At 35.4% G+C, this 23,637-nt stretch overlaps 1 protein-coding gene across 1 annotated transcript; it reads right to left on the reverse strand.

The window, feature by feature from the left end:
- Positions 1-9,611: 9,611 nt before the first annotated feature.
- On the reverse strand, positions 9,612-22,882 carry LOC132142390 (SLIT and NTRK-like protein 6). Its single transcript, XM_059552205.1, has 2 exons — positions 22,459-22,882; positions 9,612-12,557 (listed from the first exon to the last, which is right to left on the reverse strand). The coding sequence occupies exon 2, from the start codon at positions 12,547-12,549 to the stop codon at positions 10,057-10,059; it is 2,493 nt and encodes an 830-aa protein (XP_059408188.1). The 5' UTR covers positions 12,550-12,557; positions 22,459-22,882; the 3' UTR covers positions 9,612-10,056.
- Between the last annotated feature and the right edge of the window lie 755 nt (positions 22,883-23,637).

A 23,637-nucleotide genomic window follows, 5' to 3' on the forward strand; every position in this document is an offset into this window, starting at 1 on the left:
GCATGGTGAAGCACTATCAGCATTTGTGATTCACATGCAAGGACATTTCTAATCATCTGTCAACATACTATCTAGCAAAGGACACAGGGCAGCAGTGGTTCATGGGTAAAGGTGGACGTTGAATTCCTAAATGAGCTGACTGCTGACAAGAGATATAATAAACGCCATAGCTTTGTCTCATCACAGCAAACAAGGACTGCACAGGACAGGTAACATGTCAAGCTAATGTTAACACATGCTCCCTGAAAGAGGACTGCATCAATTACATTTATAAGACGGCACATCTAGAGTGAGAACTCATTAACCGTCTCGGGGGAATGAGATACAATCTGTTAGTTACAGATGACCTTGAATACTAATGTATCTAATAGTGAGAGCCAGAGAAGAAGATGTAGTTACAAGTTAGATGACACTAAATGTGCATGTGATTAGGTTTTTTTTTTTTTTGAAAAGGCTTGTGCGATTTATTTTCTAAGTGTTCAGACTAAACGTTTTCACTTGGTAACAACCTAGCACACATATAAAAACCACACAGAATAATTAATATATCACATAGCAGCATTCTAACAAACAAACAACCATATAGCATCAACATAGCAACCGTATAGCAACATAGATACTACAGCAAACACCTAGCAACACCTTAGAACAACTATAATAATTTAAACCACCAGAATACCTTAGCAACTACATATTATACAATATAACACATAGCAACATATTAAAAACCTTACATTTACATTACATTTATTCATTTAGCTGACGCTTTTATCCAAAGCGACTTACAATTTCTATATATGTCAGAGGTCGCACGCCTCTGGAGCAACTATGGGTTAAGTGTCTTGCTCAGGGACACATTGGTGTCTTACAGTGGTTTTGAACCCGTGTCTCTCACACCAAAGGCATGTGTCTTATCCACTGCGCCAACGCCACCTTAGCAATAATACAGCAACACCTACCCCCATAAACATATTTTTTTCTTTGGCCACACAAACCCTTTTCCCTCTGCCCAAATACCGCAAAGAATGACGACCCTGGAGTGGCCCAGATCTGGATTAAAAACAAGGGCCACACATGGGCCATAACTGGCCTAAGTCTCTGCACTGGGCCTGAATAGGTTTTAGCAATGGTACCAATTCTCAGCCTTAAATAAAAAAAAACCAGAATATATATATACAATGTAAAATATTTGCAAAGAACACTAAACATTTATACACTTTACAGCCTATAAGAGAAACGTGACAGACAGGGCAAGTGTAAAGTTGATCACAATAATTCATTTATTGCAGAAATGCTAAAAAGCAGTACCACAGTAGTCCAAATGACGATGCATTTCAGTCGCATGCAATCCTCTCAAGCAGAATAATAGTTTATTGTGAGGAGCAAACCATAATATAAGTTGTTTAATGTTGAAAATACTATCCCAATTCACTCTGTGAAGGCGCACGTTTATCATTCAAACACAATTCACCAGAAACATGGCATGTCACAATCTGACGAAACCCACAAGAGCCAATGAGCGTTTGATATCACTGCCGTTAAACATGTTGTAAAACTTCTTAAAACAGCATTAATTTAGAAATTGTTACTATAGCTACAGAGGAAAGAGACAGCCTGGTCTCATTGTTAATACATAGTTATTAATACATAACTTTAAAAGACACAAAACATAAATTTTTGTAAGTTTTGAAAGGTGCTAAATCATGCAATACTGACGTAATTATGACACCACAACGTAAAAATACTTAAATTGTTACAGAGAAGAAAAACTTATTATATTTACGAATCTTTCATGTCACAATATATGTATATTTTCCCTTTTTATCATTTTTTAGATAAATTTAAGATCCCTAAACCCCACCCCGAACCTAAACCTACCCATTTCATACAGAATGTTAAAATAATAAAACAAAATGGACAGAAATGTTTAGGAAAATGACAATTTTAGTAAAAATATAACATTAACATTATTGAGAACCAATGAGCGTTCGATATCAGTGTCGTAAACCATGTCGTAACATTTCTGGAGGGTTTCGCACTGGCGCTATTTTCAAATTCAAATCATAACGAGCGCGGGCTTTGACTGTCACAGTCACTGTTGCTGAGAATAAAGATGAAGATCAATTGATAAAGGGCTGAATTTGGATCTGTTTCTTGCAAACATATGGATTCTAAAGATATGGAGTACAGCACACAAATAAAATGGATGTGATTTGTAACTTTATGTTGTGCTTTGGTGTATTGTCAGTCACTGCATAGTAGAAAATCGCACAGCAAAATATTACAAAATGGTTAAACAACTACAGAAATTGTATTCATTTTAAGGTTTAAAGTGTAGTCTCGTTTAACATTATGTAATCCCCCGAAATGAGTTTGCAGCACGAACAGAAATGTTATTTCCTAGTAGATGAGTAAACTGCTTAAATAAATTAAACAAAAAACATGTATTGACATGACGATTGAACACAACAGATTTAAATCATTATAGCAACGATTTTTATATTAAAACATATTATATACTGTACATTCACACTTTACGTTAGATGATTTACATTTTTAGCTGTTAATAAGTATTTGTACGGTTTAGTGCTATAAATACGTCAATGTTGTATGTTTTTGTGTGTATGGAAACGTAAGTAAATGTACGTGTGGTAGAACCACACTTAACGTAAAAATACACACGTATTCTCATGAGATCACATTGCAAGAGCTACATATAGCTGAATTTGAATGTATTGCTCACATAAAGCATGAAATGGAAACTGAAGATTTGGATAAAGTTAAGTGCATGATGACAGCATATTAAATTTTAAATTATGTAACCCATGGTAAACCAGATCAATAAAATATTGCATGATAATAGTTAAATGATCTCTCTTCCTCTCTCTCTCTCTCTCTCTCTCTGTCAGAGTGCATGTTGGGAGTGGGAAGGATTTGTGTGTGAGAGTGGTTTGCTGTCATGCGCTTTTTATTATTTTCTTTTTTCTGTATGTGTTTTTCTTTTTTTGTTGGTTTTTATGGTTTATTGTGTGTAAAGATTAATATAGGGTTCAATTTAGTAGTGTGCCGTGCTTTGCACGGTTTGCCTACGTATAGCATCCACATGTGGAAGGACGCCAATATATCTCCTTCATGGTTTCAGGTATGTGCCAGAGGCTGGTGCAACAGCTGAAGATGTATTATTAGTGGTTGATGAGCAGATAGGCTATGAAAATATTGTTCTGGCTTTGAGAATGAATAGCTGTAGCTGTAGTTATAACTGTATTTATGTTTCTTAAAACGGAAGTGTTGGTTAAGAAGGTTATTGAAAATGGTTTGTGAGTGAAATACATTTTCATTACCATTACTCCGCTGTTTGCAGCTGCAACAAAAGTGATTATTTCAACTGTCCCTCCGTTCATTGAAAATTAAGTCATAGTGAGAGAACGTGCGTGGGCAAAGTGTTTCTTTAGGATGTAAAAATCTTGCGCTTAAACGTGATGTATTTTAGGAGACAATTATTTGTTTCTGAATTCTCTGGATTAATTATTGGATGTATCGTTTAGAGTGAATGATGGCGATAGCTTGTTCATGATTTTTTCTAGTACGGAGAGTTTGCAATGTTTTGAATGTCTGCAGTATGGACATTAAAGACTCTCATGCTCGCAAAAGAAAACCTTGGTAGAACCTGGGATTAGTAAGATGGAAGAAACATTGGTCCACAAAGACGTGGAGGTGAAACAGAAGCCAGGAGAGAAAAAACTAGGCTCTGAATGATTTTGGAGGAGGAGGAGGATGATGTTGTTTATATCATGACACAGAGTTAGGATGATATGAAGGATGATGAGAGTTTGTCAGATTTGTCAGATCTCTATAAAGTTGATGATGATTTGTACTCTGTAGAACAGATAAATGCTTTTTTTGGAAGAGACTAAAGGGAACATCTTAGAGATTTTTTCCCTGATGAGGAAAAGTTTGTTGCTTCTGTATTATATACTGTGTTATCCCAACAGAAACGGACTTAAGAAGTAGACAACGAAGATAAGACAGGATAAAAAGAATGTGAATTAAAGAAGAATTGGAGGTAAAGTAGAAATTATGGCTTTATTTATGATTCTGTGTATCTTTTTTTCTATTTTCCTGCTTTTCTTTTTCATTGAGTGTCTTAAAATAGGTTCTCTAAATTTAAATGGTTTGAGGGATAGGAAAAAGCAGGCTTTAGTTTCGGAATACTTTAATATTAAGAATGCTGCAGTAGTTTTTCTTCAAGAAGCCCATAGTAATATGATTAATGAGTCTGAATGGGGTTTATGGTGTAAGGGAGAAACGTTTTAAGTCATGGCTCTAATGTTAGTGCATTCTATTTAATTCAACTTTGAAAGTAAAAAATGTATCTAGTTATGATGTAGAGCTTGGAAGCTTACTTTTAGTAAGAATTGAAATATATAATTTTAATTAGATTTTTTGTTAATATGTATGCTCCTAATGGGGGAACAGAAAAGGGTTCTTTTATTTGAGAAATTAGGTTGTGTTTTAAAAAGTCTTAATTTAGGAGATGTAATTATAATGACACGAGACTGGAATTGCACTTTTAATTTTAACATAGATAGAAATGCTGAAAAACCTCACCATAATTCAGCACGTGTATTTTCTAATATGATTACAATTTTAAATCTTGAAGATATTTGGAGAATATATATATATATATATATATATAAAACATTTCATAAACAATACACTTGAGTAAAGGTTACAGATGGTAGAGTTCATGCTGCTAGATTGGATCGTTTATTATATTTATTATTTATTGTGATTCAAGAAACAGTGTGGGTAATGTTAACATTGTTCCAAATATCATTTCAGATCACAAAATAATAATGGATTTTGTCATTTTGAAAAAAAGTTTGAATTGGTATTTTAATAAACTACCTATACTTTTTTTGTGAGCCTTTTTTTATTGTTTTGGGAAATATTGCGAATGCAAAAATTAATTACTGTTATATTAAACAGTGGTGGGACATTGGGAAAGTGCAAATTAGAGTTTTCTGTCAGCAAAAACATTTGAATATTAAAGATCAGGATACAGGACTTGGAGAATGAGATTCTGACATAGAGGAGAAAATGATGGCGAGGAATGGATTTAAATTGAAAACTGTCCTTTAGGCCCAACCTTAGGTCTGTATTCCAAAGCGTCCATGAATTATAAAAATAAAAAAAAAACAAGTTTTAATAGTGCACTTTCACATTTATATTAAAAAATGGGGGGTATAATTTAATTTGTATGGATTATAAAATATTTTCAAAATGTATTGCTAATAGATTAAATAATTATATGATTATTAAATCTAGACTGAAATCGTACCTTTTCTTTCAGAGGGCATTTCATGAAACAATAACCGACAAAATACTGAACAGAAAGAAGACTAATAATGACTAAGAGCAAATTAAATAATAATAATAATAAAAAAAAAAAAACATAGAAACAAGGCAGGAGAAAGGTAATCACAGAAAACTAAACCAGAACAGATCATAACCATAACAGTTCACCCCCTCAAGTACAAAAAGTCCAGAGGAGGGAGGGTGGGGGTTCAGAAGGCGGGCATGGGGCAGGAAATAAAAAGGGAAGGAGGAGCCTGATAGAGCCAGAGGGACAGAATGATGAGGCAAAGCCAGAGTAGTGGAGTCCAGAGGCAGCAGATGTTTGAAAAATGACCAAGGCAGAGCCGGAGGGACGAGGGAGCCCGGTGTAGCTGGTGGGATAACAGACCATGGTGGATACGAGGGAGCTATGAGCCTGGACACGCTCCATTGGTCGCCAGTGGTCACTGTCGCTCATGTTGCCAGATATCGCCAGTGCTCCAATGAAATGAATGGGATCATGCCACTTTGTAGGTGTGTGTCGCTTGTACTGTGAACAGGGTTTTATACTTCCGAGTGCTCCGTTAATCAGGTCACGGGCTGTGAAGGCCAATGTTTTGGAGTTTTCACATGTGCTTCAGACATCACTTCATGCTGATGGCATTCCCCAATGTGCATGCAGTATGGAGTTCCCTTGACAATGTGTTAAAAACCTTAGCAACCATACAGCAACAACCTGGCAAGCACCTATATGCATTTTTTGACCAGAAATACCATAATATGTTTTCAGATATTTCATAAACATGCTAAATTCACATATCTGTTTCCAAAAAAAAAAAAAAAAAAACAGTGCTAAAGCAAGTTATGTGACTTTGAAATGTGTGTTCTGTGTAAGAATGTATTTGTTTTGTTTTGGTCTGTGTGACTCTGCCCATTGCCAGTATACCAAATAGTATTTCAACAGCCCAGGTTGCCAGTTGTTGAAAAGCACAGTGAATTGCAGCCATAGAACCCAGCAAATGATCTGGGTCAAAAATAGCAGATTCTACCTCATCTAAAAATCCTCTAAAAATAGCAGATTCTACCTCATCTTAAAATCCTCTCCATCCACAGATAAACGGATAAATTTACTCACCAATTTGTTGATTTCCATTGACAACTGGATTCGTTCCTGTTACTTGTCCTCGAGAAAACAAATTAACGTAAACAAATTACAGTACGTTACAGTGAGTTATGCGTAGTGTATTTCTAAACATCAAAGTCCCACAGACATCTGACAGAAGACCCACCATGTTGCAAGAAACAGTTGTTTTGTTCTTTTTCTTCCGTCTTCTTTTTTGTAGATTGCCTCAGGAGATGAACCCATTGGACACCAATTTATCACCAGTGGGATGGAAAACAGACTTCAAGGCTTGTTCTTTACACTGCCACACAGCCGCGTATGACAGTTCTTGCCAAAAGATGCCTAGATTCTCATATAAGCTCAAAGTATGCACAGAACCGCAACATGGCATTGCGTGACTCAACCTCTGAATGGAGTTATAGAGAGGAAGAGCAGAAGTGATGTGTTGGCAAGAAATAAAATGTCTGATGACTTGATACACCAAGCTTCCTCGGACAGATATTTGAATGACAAGTGTTCATTATGAGGGAGTCAAATGTGGGCTACAGTTATATGGGTCACTACACTCTGTATGCCTACAAGCAAACTAGCCTTCTGTGGGATTGTTAATTCAGTGAAACTACACATGAAGCACTGGTATTCATGTTTTAAGAAAATTAATCTGGAATAATCTGGACTCATAGTAACAGATGATTACAAAGAGTAGATATTTTACTAGTGCTTAATTAATTCACCTTAGAGCAATATTATTCAATAATTTTATGTATTTTATTTTTTGTTTATTTTTTATTTATGTTCACTTTGCAATTCATTAATTGTACCTTATTAATTTATTTTACTTTAAAACATTACATTTTTATAAGAATTTTTGTCAATATTAAAAATTCATATTAAAAAATGAGATGCTTATTAGCAGATTATCATTATTATCTTCAATATTATAATAATCATCATCATTTTAAAATAATTTCCATTTATTGGATGCCATGTTCCTTCAGTAATTAATTTTTATAGTACCTTTATAGTACCTAATTATGTATTGTTTTAATTATTTTAAGATCATTAAACATGTATACAAATCAAATTATTCTTATTTAAAGTTCCATAGAGCAAAGCAGATGTAAATAATTATTGACCATTTGCTGAATAGCATTAGTATTTTTTAAATAACTTCCATTTATATGATGCCATATTCATTTATTACTATTATAGTAATTAATTTTATAGTACTTTTAAAAATATAATTATTCGTTTTTCGTCTGAACACGTCACATGGACTACTTTGATGATGTTTTTATTACCTTTCTGGACATGGACAGTATACCTTACATACATTTTCACACAGTGTTGACACGAGCCACTTTTACAGGATGGCTGAGTGTGATTTAAATGTTTCAGTGTTATTAGGGTAAAATCATCTTGATGCTATTTTTTTTATATGAAAATAAAATTTTTAAAACATATTTTACATGTTTATTCTGATAAAAGTTCTTGTTGTTACTGTTCACAAACCAGAAAATGATAAATCATAGAACAGTGGTGTACTGTAACCAATGTTTAATGAGGTACACAGTTCATTATTTTAGTATGTAGCGTACCGGCACTTCTGACATGTTGCCGGTACTGAGTCAAAAGCATCACTGTCTGGGTGATTAGAAATTACACTATAAAGAACACTACCCAGGAGGTCATTTGAAACTGGTAAACTTCTGGAAAGTTCAATATTCCAGGAATGCATTAGTAATAAGTAATAACAAGTTCAAAACAGTGTTAATGCAGAGAAAATAAGGACAATTTTATCATGGCAGAGAAAAGCATGACAGCAAATTATACGTTTCAGTATATAATGAATGCCGGCTGAAGGTGTTTTAGATTATGGGCTGGTCAGTGGTTCAGTTATTCTGAATGAATCCCTATAGTAGCATGTAGTCAGATTAAGGCAGCAAGTTTAGTGGTCTTTTGGCATCTCCATGTGGTCCTCTTTTGTATCACAGCGTAACTGGTGCTTATATAAAAAAAATGCTCTAAACTACTTTCTTTCTTTCTTGCTTTCGGAACTTATATTCACACATTGGGAGTTATGAAATTGTATGTATTTATTTACTTTGTGTATATTTGCTCTTGGTTTGAAGATGAGGACATGTCAAGCAGTTTCTCCATGTTGTCACTTGTCTAATTTGACTAGCTTCTACGAAGTAGAATTTTATTTGACATTAAAACTATACATGTAATTTAATTAATTCTTACCAAGTGCTATGCATGTTACTGCCAATAATATTACAGTGCAATATTTATTTTGTTTACTTTTTTATTTACAGCTTAATTGGTACCACATTAAAGGCACACAGACATATACTGTATAAATGTTAAATTATGTACAAATATACATAATAAATAACTCTCATCCACACTAGTACAAAATAAAGCTATTGTGCTCTTCCATACAGTAAAACATTTCAAGGCTTAACACAATTTGTGTGCATATTCTCTCTATGCATATACATACAGTATATAGATATATATTTTATTTTCTTCTCCAGACAGATAATGAAGATATAACACCCTGCATAATTGCCATGCTGAAAGAAAGTAGTCGAATATGATATATGTTTTCAAAAGGAACTTTAAACAACATCATTATACAAAACAAAAAGCTACACTACTTGATTTTCCTATGAGAAAAATGGCATAGACTGTGCGGCCCCACAACGTGATTGTCATCAACCACCTTTAAATTCTATTTTAAGTAGTGCAATTATTTTCATTTTCTCCAAGGATGCCCAGCAGAGTTTTTGACCATTTCAGAAACATTGGAGGTAATCAGCAAATGGGTCTGTATGACATGATTTCTGAATAAATTCTCCAGGAGTGTTGAGAATTCCAGGTGAGAGGCCAATTTCAGGCACAATAAATAAGCCCAATCATAACGTCTGACCTCAGGGTCAAAACAGCCATTTGGCAGGCTACACACTCTTGTTGATGCCTTAGTTATTAATAAATGTAAATTTCATGGCATCTTGAGGTCCAAATACAACCATTATTTAATATTTAATGAACAAATACTGTGTTGGGAATGTTTAATTCAAAACTTAGAAAAATCTGATAATGTTTTAACTAATCAGAAATGTTCTGTATGACAGAAGAAAAAAAGAAGGAAAACATGTTTTCTTCCATTGCTACAATAAAACAGTGCTTGAAGATCTTTCACGTACATAATAAGAGTTACACTGATATAAATGTGAAGTGACTCTTATGCTATTCTTCCCTACCAAACATACAGAAAATGCATTAACCACAATGCACAAAAAATGTTGTGGTTTCAATGCCAATCTTGTCCAAAGACAACACTTTGCAAATGTTTCTGTGTGACTGTAATTTTGTTAGAATGTATAATCCATCATCTGCAATGTCCAATATCATGTTAATGCTAAAGGTCCACCTGAAATTTGTCTGCAATCAAATGATTGTATTGTGAGAATTGCCTCTACTCTGACATTGTTGCATTATATCTCTCAGGCTAAATCAGAACTCAGAATCAACTGTCAGAAGGCACTTGGGGTATCATTTGTCAAATCACAGCATACAGTGAACTTATCTCAGTTGAAAGTTGTTTGGTGCTCTAAGACTTCTAAATAGTCTGGTTCGGCATGTAAGTTGGCTTTGAGTTCAAAGTACTCATTTTTAGTTTGTTCCACCATGACCTTCCGTGGCCTATAAACAAGAGTCTCCAATAGTTTCAGCTCTTTGTGGCGGTTGGGGACTTGCATGTCCACAGCCGGTTGTAGCTGTGATATGTTTTTCCTGAGATATTCAGTGAGGCTGAGCTGTTGGAGTTCTCGTTCCCTTTCTAAGATGTTCTTGTACAAAGAGCTTGCATCTCCCAAACTCACAAACTCAGTGGGGTACTCGGTGATAGCCCTAAACTTCACATTGGGTCCTGTAAGTAGGGATTCACTCTCCTTATCAAGAATGCTGTGGCAGATATGCTTAGGTTTCTCGCTATCGTACTCATCTAACTCATATTGTTTGTGCTGAGAGCAGTAACTAGGGTTCCTGCAGACCTGAAGGATTGGGCTACGGGAAGGTTCGCCGTACATGCCGGGCCCTTGACTTTCAGTTACATGGTGGGTGGTCTTCTGCCCATACATACTATAGTGCAGGTGGATGGGACTGCTCTCACGAGGTTGCTCCTCGGCTTGTTTCTTCTTGGCCTGTTTCTGTCGACGGTGTAGCACAAACACTATGATCCCTGCAGTGCAGAAAATGAAGATCAGAAAGAGGATGAGAAGGCAGAGGATGAGTACCGATAGTGGCACTGCATCTGTCAGAAACCGGAAGAAGCTGGTGGTGTTGCCCTCTGGCGCAATCGTGACTGCACTACTGTCCTTGGTGTCTCCAGTTAGGGACTTATACGTGACCAAGCCAGGACAGAGAACATCATGCCTCAGGTTTCTAACCTCAGCAGTAGACAGTTTTTGAGGAGTGTGGCATAAAATGGTACCCACCACGGTCTCCTTACTTAGCTTTTCTACCCACTGTTTGAGGCTGACCAAATCACAAGTGCAGTCCCAGGGATTGTCCTCAAGATAAATATGCTCCAAATAATTGAGCTGGTCCAACACATTACTCACCGGTAAGTGCATAAAGACATTTTTCCTTAGGTTCAATGTCACCAAGGGCACATTACGAAATATTTGTGCTGGGAGAGTGTTGAGTAGATTGTTGTTTAGCAACAGGAGCTTTAGATTTGTCAAAGGGTTGAACGATCCAGCCTCAATCACTCTGATGACATTATACTCCAAGTACAAGTATTCCAAGTTGTGAAGGCCAAGAAACATTGTTACCGAGATTTTCTCTATCCTATTTCCATTCAGGTACAACTTTTTCAAATTGCTCAAACTCAGAAAGGTTTCATTGTCAATGTAGTCTATGTGGTTGTTTGCTAAATTGAGCAATTCCAATTTGTCATACGTCACAAAATCATATTTATATAGTCGCTGTATCATATTCCCTGTCAAAATCAGCATGTTTGGGCTTTGTTCAAGAATGCCTATATCAGATAACCTCTGAATGTCTCGGTCCTCACAGTGCATTAAAAACCCCATACTTTGGGGTGGACAAGAGCACATTGGCATGCAAAATGTACCTAGGCCATTTGCAAGTGTGGGTATCTTTGTGCCATCGTTGACATTTGGTATCTGAACAACCTTGGTGGATGGGGTGACAACCAAGTCTAGAGATTTTGATGGCTCTTCGAGGTTGATGTCAACATGGGAGGGGCAAAGTAAATCCTTTTTGACCCTGGTCAAAGAGGTGCCCTTCAGAGCTTTAGGTCTGCTGCATACCACCTCGCCAATGGATGACTGTGCTCGCATGTTCTCAATCCAGACCTTCAAATGCAAGATTTCACAATTGCAGACCCAGTCATTGTCCTCCAACAGGAGCTCCATGATACGACCAATATGCTCCAGGAAACCCACATATGGCAGAGACTGCAGTTTGTTCCCACGCAGATCCAAATGTGTCAGAGGAACAAAGCGGAAAATGTTGCTTGGAAGGTACTCGATGGAGTTGTCATTGAGGATCAAAACTTTAAGACGGACAAGCTTGCTGAACGCCCCAGGCTCCACAACCCGGATAAAGTTGGTGTCAGCCTGAAGGTATTCCAAATTTACCAAGCCGTGAAATGTGTCCTCCTTGAGCATGACCAGGAAATTGCTGTTTATGTGGAGCTTTCTCAGGTATCCCAGTGCACTGAACACTCCAGGTTCAAGCTCCTGTATGCTGTTTGCACCAAGATGTAAGGTGACGGCATTCTTGAAAGCATCTATTTCTTCTGCAAGTAACTCCACTAAGTCATTTTTGTATAGATTTAAATGGAAAGGTTTATCTAACGGTACTTTCACATCTGAGAGTTTGCTTATGTTTCTGTCTTCACAGTTCATGTACAATTGTCCATCTTTCTCTTCACAGGTGCACAAAGATTTGCAAGCTCCATCGTACAATGCCTTGGGTTCATTATCATGAAAACTAGCACCAGCAAAGAAGGAGCAAATGAAAACGATCCGGGCCAGCATGTTTTTCTTCATCCTTTTACCTAAAAAGACAACAAAGGGAAGAGAAGGAAAGTTAATTACTAAGTGCAGTTAGCAAACTCATTAAATAACTATAAGCAGAAAACTGAATTATGGGAATAATTGCAAGTTCACAGAGATGAAACTAATGAAATAAAGAGCCTATGATCTGAAGAAAAAAAATAAATAAATGAAAATATGTGCATAAATACAGATATTCACAAGTTTACAAAAATATTAAAGCTATTAAAGTGTGTTAGTAACATATTGCATTTTATTATTGTAAAAAAGCAGTGAGTGGAACACCGGAGCACTTATAACTAACTAACTAACACAGTAATAGTCCTAAATGAATAATTTGGTTGTGTCATTGATGATGATGATGATAATAGCAATGATTATATCACATTACATACTTAGGGAAATAATTAAGTATCTCAAATTACTGAGATAATTACATTCTAATCAGGAAACAGTTTATATGTCTAATAGTTTAGATCAAACAACTATTTTTTTTGTTCCACAGTAAAGGCACTTTCCAAGTTAATATTATAAATCTATACTCTTCAATAACTGTATTCTATATGTTTTATGTCAATAATTTATTTTAATTATTAATTAATTAATTAATTTATTGTTTGTGTTTTTTTTTTTTTCAAGGAACTTTGCAATTTGAGAAACATATTGGACAAAGTTGATATTTAAATGAAAAATAAATCCCTGGAGCTCTGAACGAGCAATGTCTTCCTCACACAGTTCTACTGAAGGAAAATAACCACACATTATTCTTTGTTATAATGTCATTTAAAATGACATAACACAGTTCCATGCAAATTAACTGAAACAAAAACAAAATACTCCAGAGTGAGGAATGACACATGACACCAACAGGCTGCATGCGCTGACAGCTATGAGCAAACACAGCATGCGAAGACAATAACGATGGTTTACGTAGTCTCTCGAGGATGCAGGTAGAATGGCAGTGGAAAGGGGCTGGGGCATAAACAAAATAAGATTAAACGTTTACAAAAACTGCAGAGAATATGAATGTTTGCGTGTCATGCTAGATGACAGCACAAATAAAGGAAAAAAAAGTGGTCCCATTCCTATATTTAGCAAGCAGTGTGTGGCTGACAGTGAAGAGAAAATTTGTGGTCCATTAGAAGCCAGTGAAGCCTACATATTGCGCTCCCGTGCATTTAAGCTAGCCCTAATATCCATCTACTTAAATATCTACCTATATATCTACCTACACATACACCTCAACTTGTGCATCCTCATCCCTCAGGTTTACACCCACCCTGAATGGGAACATCCGTCCTGATACAACAAATTGGCAAATCTTTCTCTCACAAGGTTACCCAAAGCGTAGGCCGAATGAGATATTTTTGAGCTTTCAATTGTTTCTCCTGCTGAAGAGTGAGGAGATTAAATTTAGAACAAATGGAGATGCTTAAGAATTCTATCCTGAGAAAAAAATACTTTATAATCTCAAATCCACTAGTAGAAGAAATCTCAACATCATGCTCTGATTGCTCAGTTTGAACAGTCAGTACAGTCTGAAATTAAATTTCTCTTTCATTTGGCAAATGAAAACAACTGAGACAACGGTTGAGTACAGAATCATTATAGAAATGTAAAATGAATGTGGATACACTATTTTATATATATATATATATATATATATATATATATATATATATATATATATATATACAGTACAGACCAAAAGTTTGGACACACCTTCTCATTCAAAGAGTTTTCTTTATTTTCATGACTATGAAAAATGTAGAGTCACACTGAAGGCATCAAGGGCTATTTGACCAAGAAGGAGAGTGATGGGGTGCTGCGCCAGATGACCTGGCCTCCACAGTCACCGGACCTGAACCCAGTCGAGTTGGTTTAGGGGTGAGCTGGACCGCAGACAGAAGGCAAAAGGGCCAACAAGTGCTAAGCATCTCTCGGGGAACTCCTTCAAGACTGTTGGAAGACCATTTCAGGTGACTACCTCTTGAAGCTCATCAAGAGAATGCCAAGAGTGTGCAAAGAAGTAATCAAAGCAAAAGAAGGCTACTTTGAAGAACCTAGAATATGAAATATTTTCAGTTGTTTCACACTTTTTTGTTATGTATATAATTCCATATATAATTCCACATGTGTTAATTCATAGTTTTGATGCCTTCAGTGTGAATCTACAATTTTCATAGTCATGAAAATAAAGAAAACTCTTTGAATGAGAAGGTGTGTCTGTACTGTATATATATATATATATATATATATATATATATATATATATATATATATATATATATATATATATATATATATATAATCGGCATTTTGTCAAACCTGAGCACAATTTATGGCACCCTTAAGATCGCTTTTGATTTTAGGATTATGATTGTTCTTTTTCAATAGAATAGAATAGATTAACGTAACCTCAGCAAATACATTAATTTGTTTTTAATGTAGTTTAATTGTATGATAATCAAGTGATATCTCTACAGCCAACCTAATTCTTGCATTTTTGTTTAATTTAATTATATTCTGAGGATTCAGATTTCTTGTTGGAATAGCAAGATGATTATAGATCATATGGACAGATCTTATGTTACAATCATCTATTGATGAGATATTAAAGGGATTTAATTTGTTATTTTGCTGTTTTTTTTTTTTTTCATGTTTTTAAGCAGGTGACTGAACTACACCGAAAAATACAAATAAAAAATTTGGGCCTATTTTCATTTTTGATCGCTATAATTGTTTCTTATTAATTACAAAGAAATGGCTAGAAACATTGAATTAAATATGACATTTTAAAGTATAATGTATACAATCACATTTTCATAACAGAATAATCCACAAAATAAATTAAAGCAAAGAAAAATAACAATCAATGCTATTTTTATGAGTTTAGCGAACCTGTTTATGGCTTCAGAGAGAGCTTCATATATCCATAACAGAGGATATACAGTGTGCGCTTCTCGCTTCCACTATCTTATCTTGGCATCACAATTCAGTGTCTTTTGTTTTGAGACAATACATTTTTGTATGGCCCCATTTGTGCGGTTTACTCTGCAATGCTGAATTTAAATTGCTTGTAAGCCTACAGCAACATGCACATCTTTTAAACCAACTGCCAAAGAGAATGAATCTACACTACAACTTATTTTTTATATTTTTATATATATTTAATTTAATTTAATTTAATTTAATTTAATTTAATTTAATTTAATTTAATTTAATTTGATTTAATTTAATTTAATTTAATTTAATTTAATTTAATTTAATTTAATTTAATTTAATTTAATTTAATTATTTTTGGAGCTCATTTGCATCTTATTAGAATCTCCTGATGCTAAACTTTTTAAAAGGGAAATTATATTTGATCCAGAGAGGCATTGTTTGTCGACAGCAGGCATTGTCTTGCTTGAGTAGGCTGAGAGAATTGCTGTTGTCTCGGACACAATTCTAAGGGTTGGTCATTCATTATTTATCTGATCAGTAATGAAACACCACCAGAAAAAGTTTGGCCAATGAAGCATGGCAATCAGTGACTGTGGTCCTGTCACACAGGAGCAATTCAACTGCTTAAACCAACCACAAAGCCATTTGCATAATCTGCTTACCATGTGCTATTTAAAGGACAGGTACAATTTTAATTTTCCTAGTCTTTTGCAAGTTTGTCTTACCTTTCATGTCTTCCGTGGAGCTGGTGTCAAACAGATTCAGTCCTCCGACTTAGAACATGACAAACTTGACATTTTTACAAGACAATGCAGTTAGGGTAGCAACCTCATTCCAGGTAGAATAATTTAGGTCTAGTGAGCTGCCATTATGAAAGCATTTTAAAATCAGGACACTCAGGCGGCAGAACATTTAACCATCTTGGTGTATTTAGGGGCCAAGCACCGAAGGTGCGTGGGCACCTATTGTATCCGTTAGGTTTCTTATTATTATTATTCTTCCGCTTCCGCCGCAAGTCTATGGCAGCCCATAGAACCGATTGCGGGAAAGTTGTATTATTTGGCACACTGATAGAGGACAGTCACAACATTAACTATAGTAAATTTGAAGTCTCTAACTGCAACTCTCTAGCGCCACCACTTGTCCAAACTTTCAGTATTTGTATGCTAATAACTTTTGAACTGTAAGCCAGAAAATGAATATCATTTTTTCCTCTGAATCCTTGGCTCAAGCCAAGTTGAATGATCCCCAAAATTAAAAAAATCGCAAGGTTTAGTTTTTTCGCTATTTAAATTTTTTTGAAAAACCTACTTTTTCGAACTCGTCCTAGACGGTTAGTCCGATTTTCATGAAAATTGGCCCAGATCATCTTCAGACCATGCTGGCAAAAAGTTATGGAATTCAAGTTTATTCGTCTAACCGTTCTCGAATGACACGTGAACAAATTTGACAAAAAGCACACAAAAATGCACGTGAGGATATATCTCGGCAACGGTTTGGCATATTGATACCAAACTTGGTGTGTGTTATAATAAGCAGGACCTGAGACTACCTGCAGTGTTTCGACTCAGCGCCACCTAGTGGTCAGGAGATATGAAAAATGCATATTTTGGCTTATAACTTCTGAATGGTTTGGCCAAAAATCACACAACTGGTCTCTTTAGATTCAGCGAGTCATGTCGAGTCGAGTGATATTGAATTTTTAGGCGTTGGCCATTTTGAATTATGTTTTCAAAAAAAAATGCATTATCATATCGTTACGAAAATAATTACACAAATCTTCGTCTCCATCCCCTGAAGGTACCCAAAACGTTTGTTGGCAGCGCCACCTTGTGGTCAAGAGTTATAATGAATTATCACAAAAATGCTAATAACTTTTGAATAAATTAGACAATTGAAATGAAAATGGTCTCCCTAAATTCTATGGGTCATGCCGAGAGTATCAATACCCATTATGCGAAAATTGGCCATACTTCCTGTTGGCCATTTTGATTAATGTTGAAAACCTACTTTTTCGAACTCATCCTAGACCGTTGACGTGGATCATCTTCAGACGATGCTGGCAAAAAGTTATGGATTTCGTGTCGATATACGAAACGGTTCTCATTTAGTGCATCAACGAATTTGCTGGAAGGGTGCCAAAATGCATGTTAGGCTGTATCTCTGCAAAGCTTTGACATATTTGCACCAAGCTTTGTATGTGTCATCGTCACATCACACTGACCATGCTACATCAATTTTGTAACAACGCCACCTATTGGTCAAGAGTAATAAACCAATCATTAACCATTAATAATTACACTTATATAAATGCTAATAACTTTTAATTGCATCAGGCTATTGCAATGAAACTGGTCTCAAAATATTCCCTGTCTTATGCTGACAACATAGATACCAAATATGCCAGAGTAAGCTGAACTTCCTGTCTGCCATTTTGATTTACAGTACAGACCAAAAGTTTGGACACACTTTCTCATTCAAAGAGTTTTCTTTGTTTTCATGACTATGAAAATTGTAGATTCACACTGAAGGCATCAAAACTATGAATTAACACATGTGGAATTATATATGGAATTATATACATAACAAAAAAGTGTGAAAAAACTGAAAATATGTCATATTCTAGGTTCTTCAAAGTAGCCACCTTTTGCTTTGGTTAGTTACTGCTTTGCACACTCTTGGCATTCTCTTGATGAGCTTCAAGAGGTAGTCATCTGAAATGGTCTTCCAACAGTCTTGAAGGAGTTCCCCGAGTGATGCTTAGCACTTGTTGGCCCTTTTGCCTTCAGTCTGCGGTCCAGCTCACCCCTAAACCACCTTGATTGGGTTCAGGTCCGGTGACTGTGGAGGCCAGGTCATCTGGCGCAGCACCCCATCACTCTCCTTCTTGGTCAAATAGCCCTTGATGCCTTCAGTGTGACTCTACAATTTTCATAGTCATGAAAATAAAGAAAATTCTTTGAGAAGGTGTGTCCAAACTTTTGGTCTGTACTATGTGTTGTTAACCTACTTTTTCGAACTCCTCATCAGCCGTTGATCCGATTTTCACCAAAATTTAATCAGATGATCTTTAAATTGTGCTGACAAAATGTTATGGATTTTGAAACAATGCATAAAACCGTTTTTGCATACCACCGCAACAAATTTGAGGCATGATGCAAAAATGACACTTCAGCCTGTATGTCTGCAGTGCTTTGGCATATTGACCTCAAACTGTGTGTGTGCCATTGTCATATAAACATTGTCATTGTCACAGAACACGCCAACATCATTTGATAACAGCTCTACCTGTTGGCAAAAAGTGATAAACCATTTAATGATATTACTAGTTGTTATATTTATGATTTTTGAGTCATTTCAATTACAATCATCTTAATATTGCTGTAATTGGTAATTTTTGCATTTGGTGTGTTGTTCCATGCCGTGCTAATCTCCTAAATTTGCCAGTGGAGTGCTTGGCCCCGTAATTGCTGCTTGCAGCTATATTTATAATTGTAATTAATCTCACTTATGCCATGTTTGTTTGCAATGCATTCTTGGATATTTTTCTCTACGATGCAAGAAATGTTGCCTTGGAATTTAGAGAAGAACAAGTTGTCTTAGAAGGCTGCATAATGTTGTAGCCCATATTTCACCACATAAATAATTATGGTGATAAATGATGTAAGATAAGTTTTAAAATCTTACTAGTTTGTTAGTTATCTTATAATCCATTACAGTGTACAAAACAATTGTAGCAAAATGGCATCAGCTGTGTTTGTATGAAATGAGAGAGCAAGTCCGCGATACTTTGATGACTAAATTAAATAGTTGTACACGATCTTGAACCAAGTTTTAAAATTTTATTAGCTAAACAAACGCAAAGCATCCACCAAGAAAAAAACTGTTCCTACCAAGAGTATGGCGTCAGCTTCAGTTACCCGGATGTGCCTGTGTTATCAGCATTTATCGGTTCTTATCAAGGGATAACATACCCGCGACTGACAAATCAGAATCAAGTATTCAACAGAGTTGTGTAATAAATGAATTTATCACAGCTAGGAGAAGAAGTAATGCAATGTTCTTTCTTTCAAATGTGTTGCTGAACAAATGTGCTATAATAATTTCACAGAAATTAGCAGTTAAGATCTACTGGATGAAACTAGATATGCTCACAGAAACAAACATCTGCATGTAACATATGCACCTCTCCTGCAAATCAACATCACAACAGGAAGTTGTTCACACTTTTTCTGCTCTCCATTGGATTTTCCGCTTCCCTGACGTTTATTCTAATATACCACGCTTCTGTAATCCCATTGTATTGCTACATGCTACAGTAAGTCAAGCATCACTGTTGCTCATACTCTTGGTTACTGATATTAACAAACCTTTAACCCAAAGTATTACAATTTGGAGCAAAACTCATGCCATTTATACTTCAAGTATAGTAAACCAGTAAGCAACTACTCAAACACCTTACCAATCACAATAGCAAAGCACTAGTAACCACCCTCAACACCTTAACGATTTGGAGAGTTTTGCATAAAAAAAGCACCATTCATATTTTTTTTTCAAGAAAAAAGTAGTCTGTCTAACAGGTTGTTAGATTACATGTATTCAAGAAAAAAAGATATTTGATGCATTGCTTGATCAAAACTTTATATAATTTATTTGATCACTAAGCAAATTAAGTGAAAAAATGGGTCTGACATGGAGTTTACATCTTAAAATGATATAGCACACCATCTCAAGAAAACCATATGAGTCTTCACATCATTGAGCTCTGTGAATTCAGTTTCGCCTCAAGCTTATGAGAAGGACTGCAGCTGATGAGATACACAAAGAAGTTATTATAGAGATGTAATCATTTATTAAAATAATCATCACTTCTAACAGCTTTTCAACTGTTTTTCTTTTATTGTAGATACTCTATGCCTCAATACCAGACACACAAACCTCAAGAACGGTGACAACCAACACATGTTAAAAAATATAGGCTCTTTACATCACAGTACAACAAATAACTAACAATAATGATAAAACAATAATAAAAAAGTTGAAATTAAGTCAGCAAACAGCAAAACAATAATCGAATTGAATTTAACTGTTTGACTACTTGGGGCAACAATTTGGGGTAATTTTGTTGGTCTGACAAGGATTTTTGTGTAGTTTCAAGAAAATAGCATTTTTTTGTTATTTGAGACTCAAAGGTTTTCGTAAACTGGAAAATGAGAGGTTTCATTTTTTACAGTATAGATGTCACAATTTCTGACACAGCCATTGTCTTCTGTACAAATTATAAATTAATCACATCCTTTATAAATGAATCAAATGTTTCATAATTGATTAATTTTTCATCGTCAACGTTTTACTGAACCATACTGAATCAATTTTCAACGGACTCAATACCTACTCAATACCTCAATACCAATACCTGAATACCTAACCCAAACTGAGCTGGATAGTGACAGAATTTGTCTAATATTTAATGAAGTTTGTATTGTATAAAATGCTAAATAAATAAAGCTGGCTTATATAAAATGCACACAGAGCACTTTGAATAAGATCAAGCCTGGTATTGAGATCTGATGCAGGCTTTTCAGCTTGTTTTGACACACTGGTGTTGTTTGTGTCTGTGTCGAGCATGTAAGTGCACAGCTCCAAATAAAGGGAAGTAACCTACAACAGATTGTTGCAGGTTGCATCTGCAGCATGCCACTGGGGGACCTTAACTTCCAGCGCAGGGGAATGAGAAATCAAGAGATGAAGATAAAGAGTGTATACTGGGCTTGGGGCAAAGGGATGAGCGAATCAGTGACGCTCCATTTTACCCTGCACAAATCAGTGGGCTAGCACAGATGGCCCCTTTATTGTGTCTATGGCACTATGGAGGAACTGATGTGCTTGCCCCAGGGAGACGCCACAACACCCATATATAAGAACAGAGGCAATTAAAAGAAAATGCCCACAGTCCTGTGAAGCTAATAAACTCACCAACACTTTGTGGAATGTCATAGTGGGTTTAGAATTGTTTGATGTTGCTATCATGTTCAGTTGATATTACTATTGCACATTTCAAATCACTCATTTTACTTTAACTCATGTTAAATACCTTTTGTCTCTGAGACCTCAAAAAGAAATATGTTTGAAGTATAGTTAAAATTTTGAAGTGGAAATATATATATATATATATATATATATATATATATATATATATATATATATATATATATATATATATATATATATAATTGATCAAACCCACATAATAGTCATAAATCTGTTTAGACCATTTGAAACCTCTCTAAACATCATAATATTTTATGTGAACTGCATATCATCAATCTCTCATGGACATCTAGAGAGTGTGCTGCTCTGTCTCCTGATACATTAAATTAAGACTTACTGTTGTCTGTGTGTGTAGGTATGTCTGGCTGAGTACTTGTAAGTGCGCGCGCGCGTGTGTGTGTGTGCCTTTGTGTAAATGTGACTTTGAAGGCAAGAGCATCTGTGCTGCAGACGGCACAATGAAGTCACCTGAGTTTCATTTACATGGATTGAATTTGCAGGAAATTAATAAGTAAAATGAACCTTATAAGGTGTCCTTAAGATCACAGTAGACTGTTACATAAGCAATGTCTATTGTACTTCTGCAATGCTTTCATATATATATATATATATATATATATATATATATATATATATATATATATATATATATATATATATTAACAGTAGGTGCATTAGAAACTGTTTAAAGAAGTGATATGTTTTTTGCAGTCTAGGAATTGTGCAAGCACGTATGTCCTAATAATGATAATGATAATAATAATAATAATAATTAATCGATACAAAATCTATCGCATTTGTTGTGATACCACGCAGTTTACCATAAACGCTTTGTTGACACCGACACTAAAAGATAATCACACTCACACTACTTTGACTTTGGATGCACTGTTAAGCCGCTCTTACCCAAATTACGCAGCACAGGAGTCTTTGTAGCTCCACTTGGCCAAGTTATTCGTGCTTTGTGGATCGAAAAAAATCCACCCGGTTTTGCACCACAAACCGGACGCCTGGACTTCTCAAAAGGCTTCCTTGGCACGGAAGAGCCCACCGCGCAAAAAGACGCATGGAACAAGTCCAGATCCAACTTGCTCTCAGCTTTCCATCGTTCAATTTATTTACATGTCCAGTCGCGATTTTCAGATATTTTGCGTCCGCATATTTTTTTAGCTTCTCGTTTCCGTATTCAGCTAGTCCAGTGGTTGAGAATAAAAGTCCTGAAATAACATTCAGCTGCCCGCGTCGCGTCGGAGAGCACCTGACCCCCGCTGTTTCTTACTGAAGATATGAAGGAGGCACAAATTCACCAGCCTCTCGATCTGCCAGTGAATGAGCTTGTGCTTGAGCTTCACTTCTCAAGAGCTCCTCCCTCCGTACAGTCAAAGGGGCTATCGTGACTCGATCCACATGGATGAGAGAGAAAGAGAGAGAGAGAGAGAGAGAGAGATACCCCCAAATTATTATTATTATTATTGTTTTTTTTGTTTTTTTTTTGAGGAGGTATTTGTTCTCAAAGTAAAGTAAAGTTCTGAAAATACATAATTATGTATTTGAAAAAAGGGGGAAAAGGAAATGTGACATGAGCAGAACATTGTATTATTATTATAACAGTTTTCAGACTTCAATGTTGTCAACTTATATGCAAAAAGCTTTTAAATATTATTTAATTGTGTATATGTAGGATAAATGAAATGCTACCTAAGAAATTCAAAATTCAAAAATGTTTAATGGAGAAAAAAAAAAAAAAGACTAGGTAAAGACTAATTAAATACCAACGTGTGAAGGTGTGTTTCAAGACTTTATTTTCTAAAATCCACAAGGCCAAAAGAGAAGAAACGTGAATGAAGTTACGGTAGGGTCCTTCTGGGTTAATAATTTTCTGATTCTTGAACTTGAGAAATATTTTGCTTGAAAAGTGTTTTTTTATAATAAAATAAGTAAATGCTTGATTGGTTTAGTTTATCTAATGCAATGTCATTTTTATTTTTATTTTCATATAACTGAGGCATCCAAATATTTAAGTGCAACTATGCACTTTAGTAAAATGTTTTCATCATGCAGTACAATGGATTCCAGGCCATAGAG

Source organism: Carassius carassius, chromosome 6 (assembly GCF_963082965.1).
Source record: "Carassius carassius chromosome 6, fCarCar2.1, whole genome shotgun sequence".
NCBI classification, from domain to species: domain Eukaryota; kingdom Metazoa; phylum Chordata; class Actinopteri; order Cypriniformes; family Cyprinidae; genus Carassius; species Carassius carassius.

Coding starts and splice junctions, on each gene's coding strand:
- LOC132142390 (XM_059552205.1), bottom strand. CDS start 12,549: ATGAAGAAAAACATGCTGGCCCGGATCGTTTTCATTTGCTCCTTCTTT.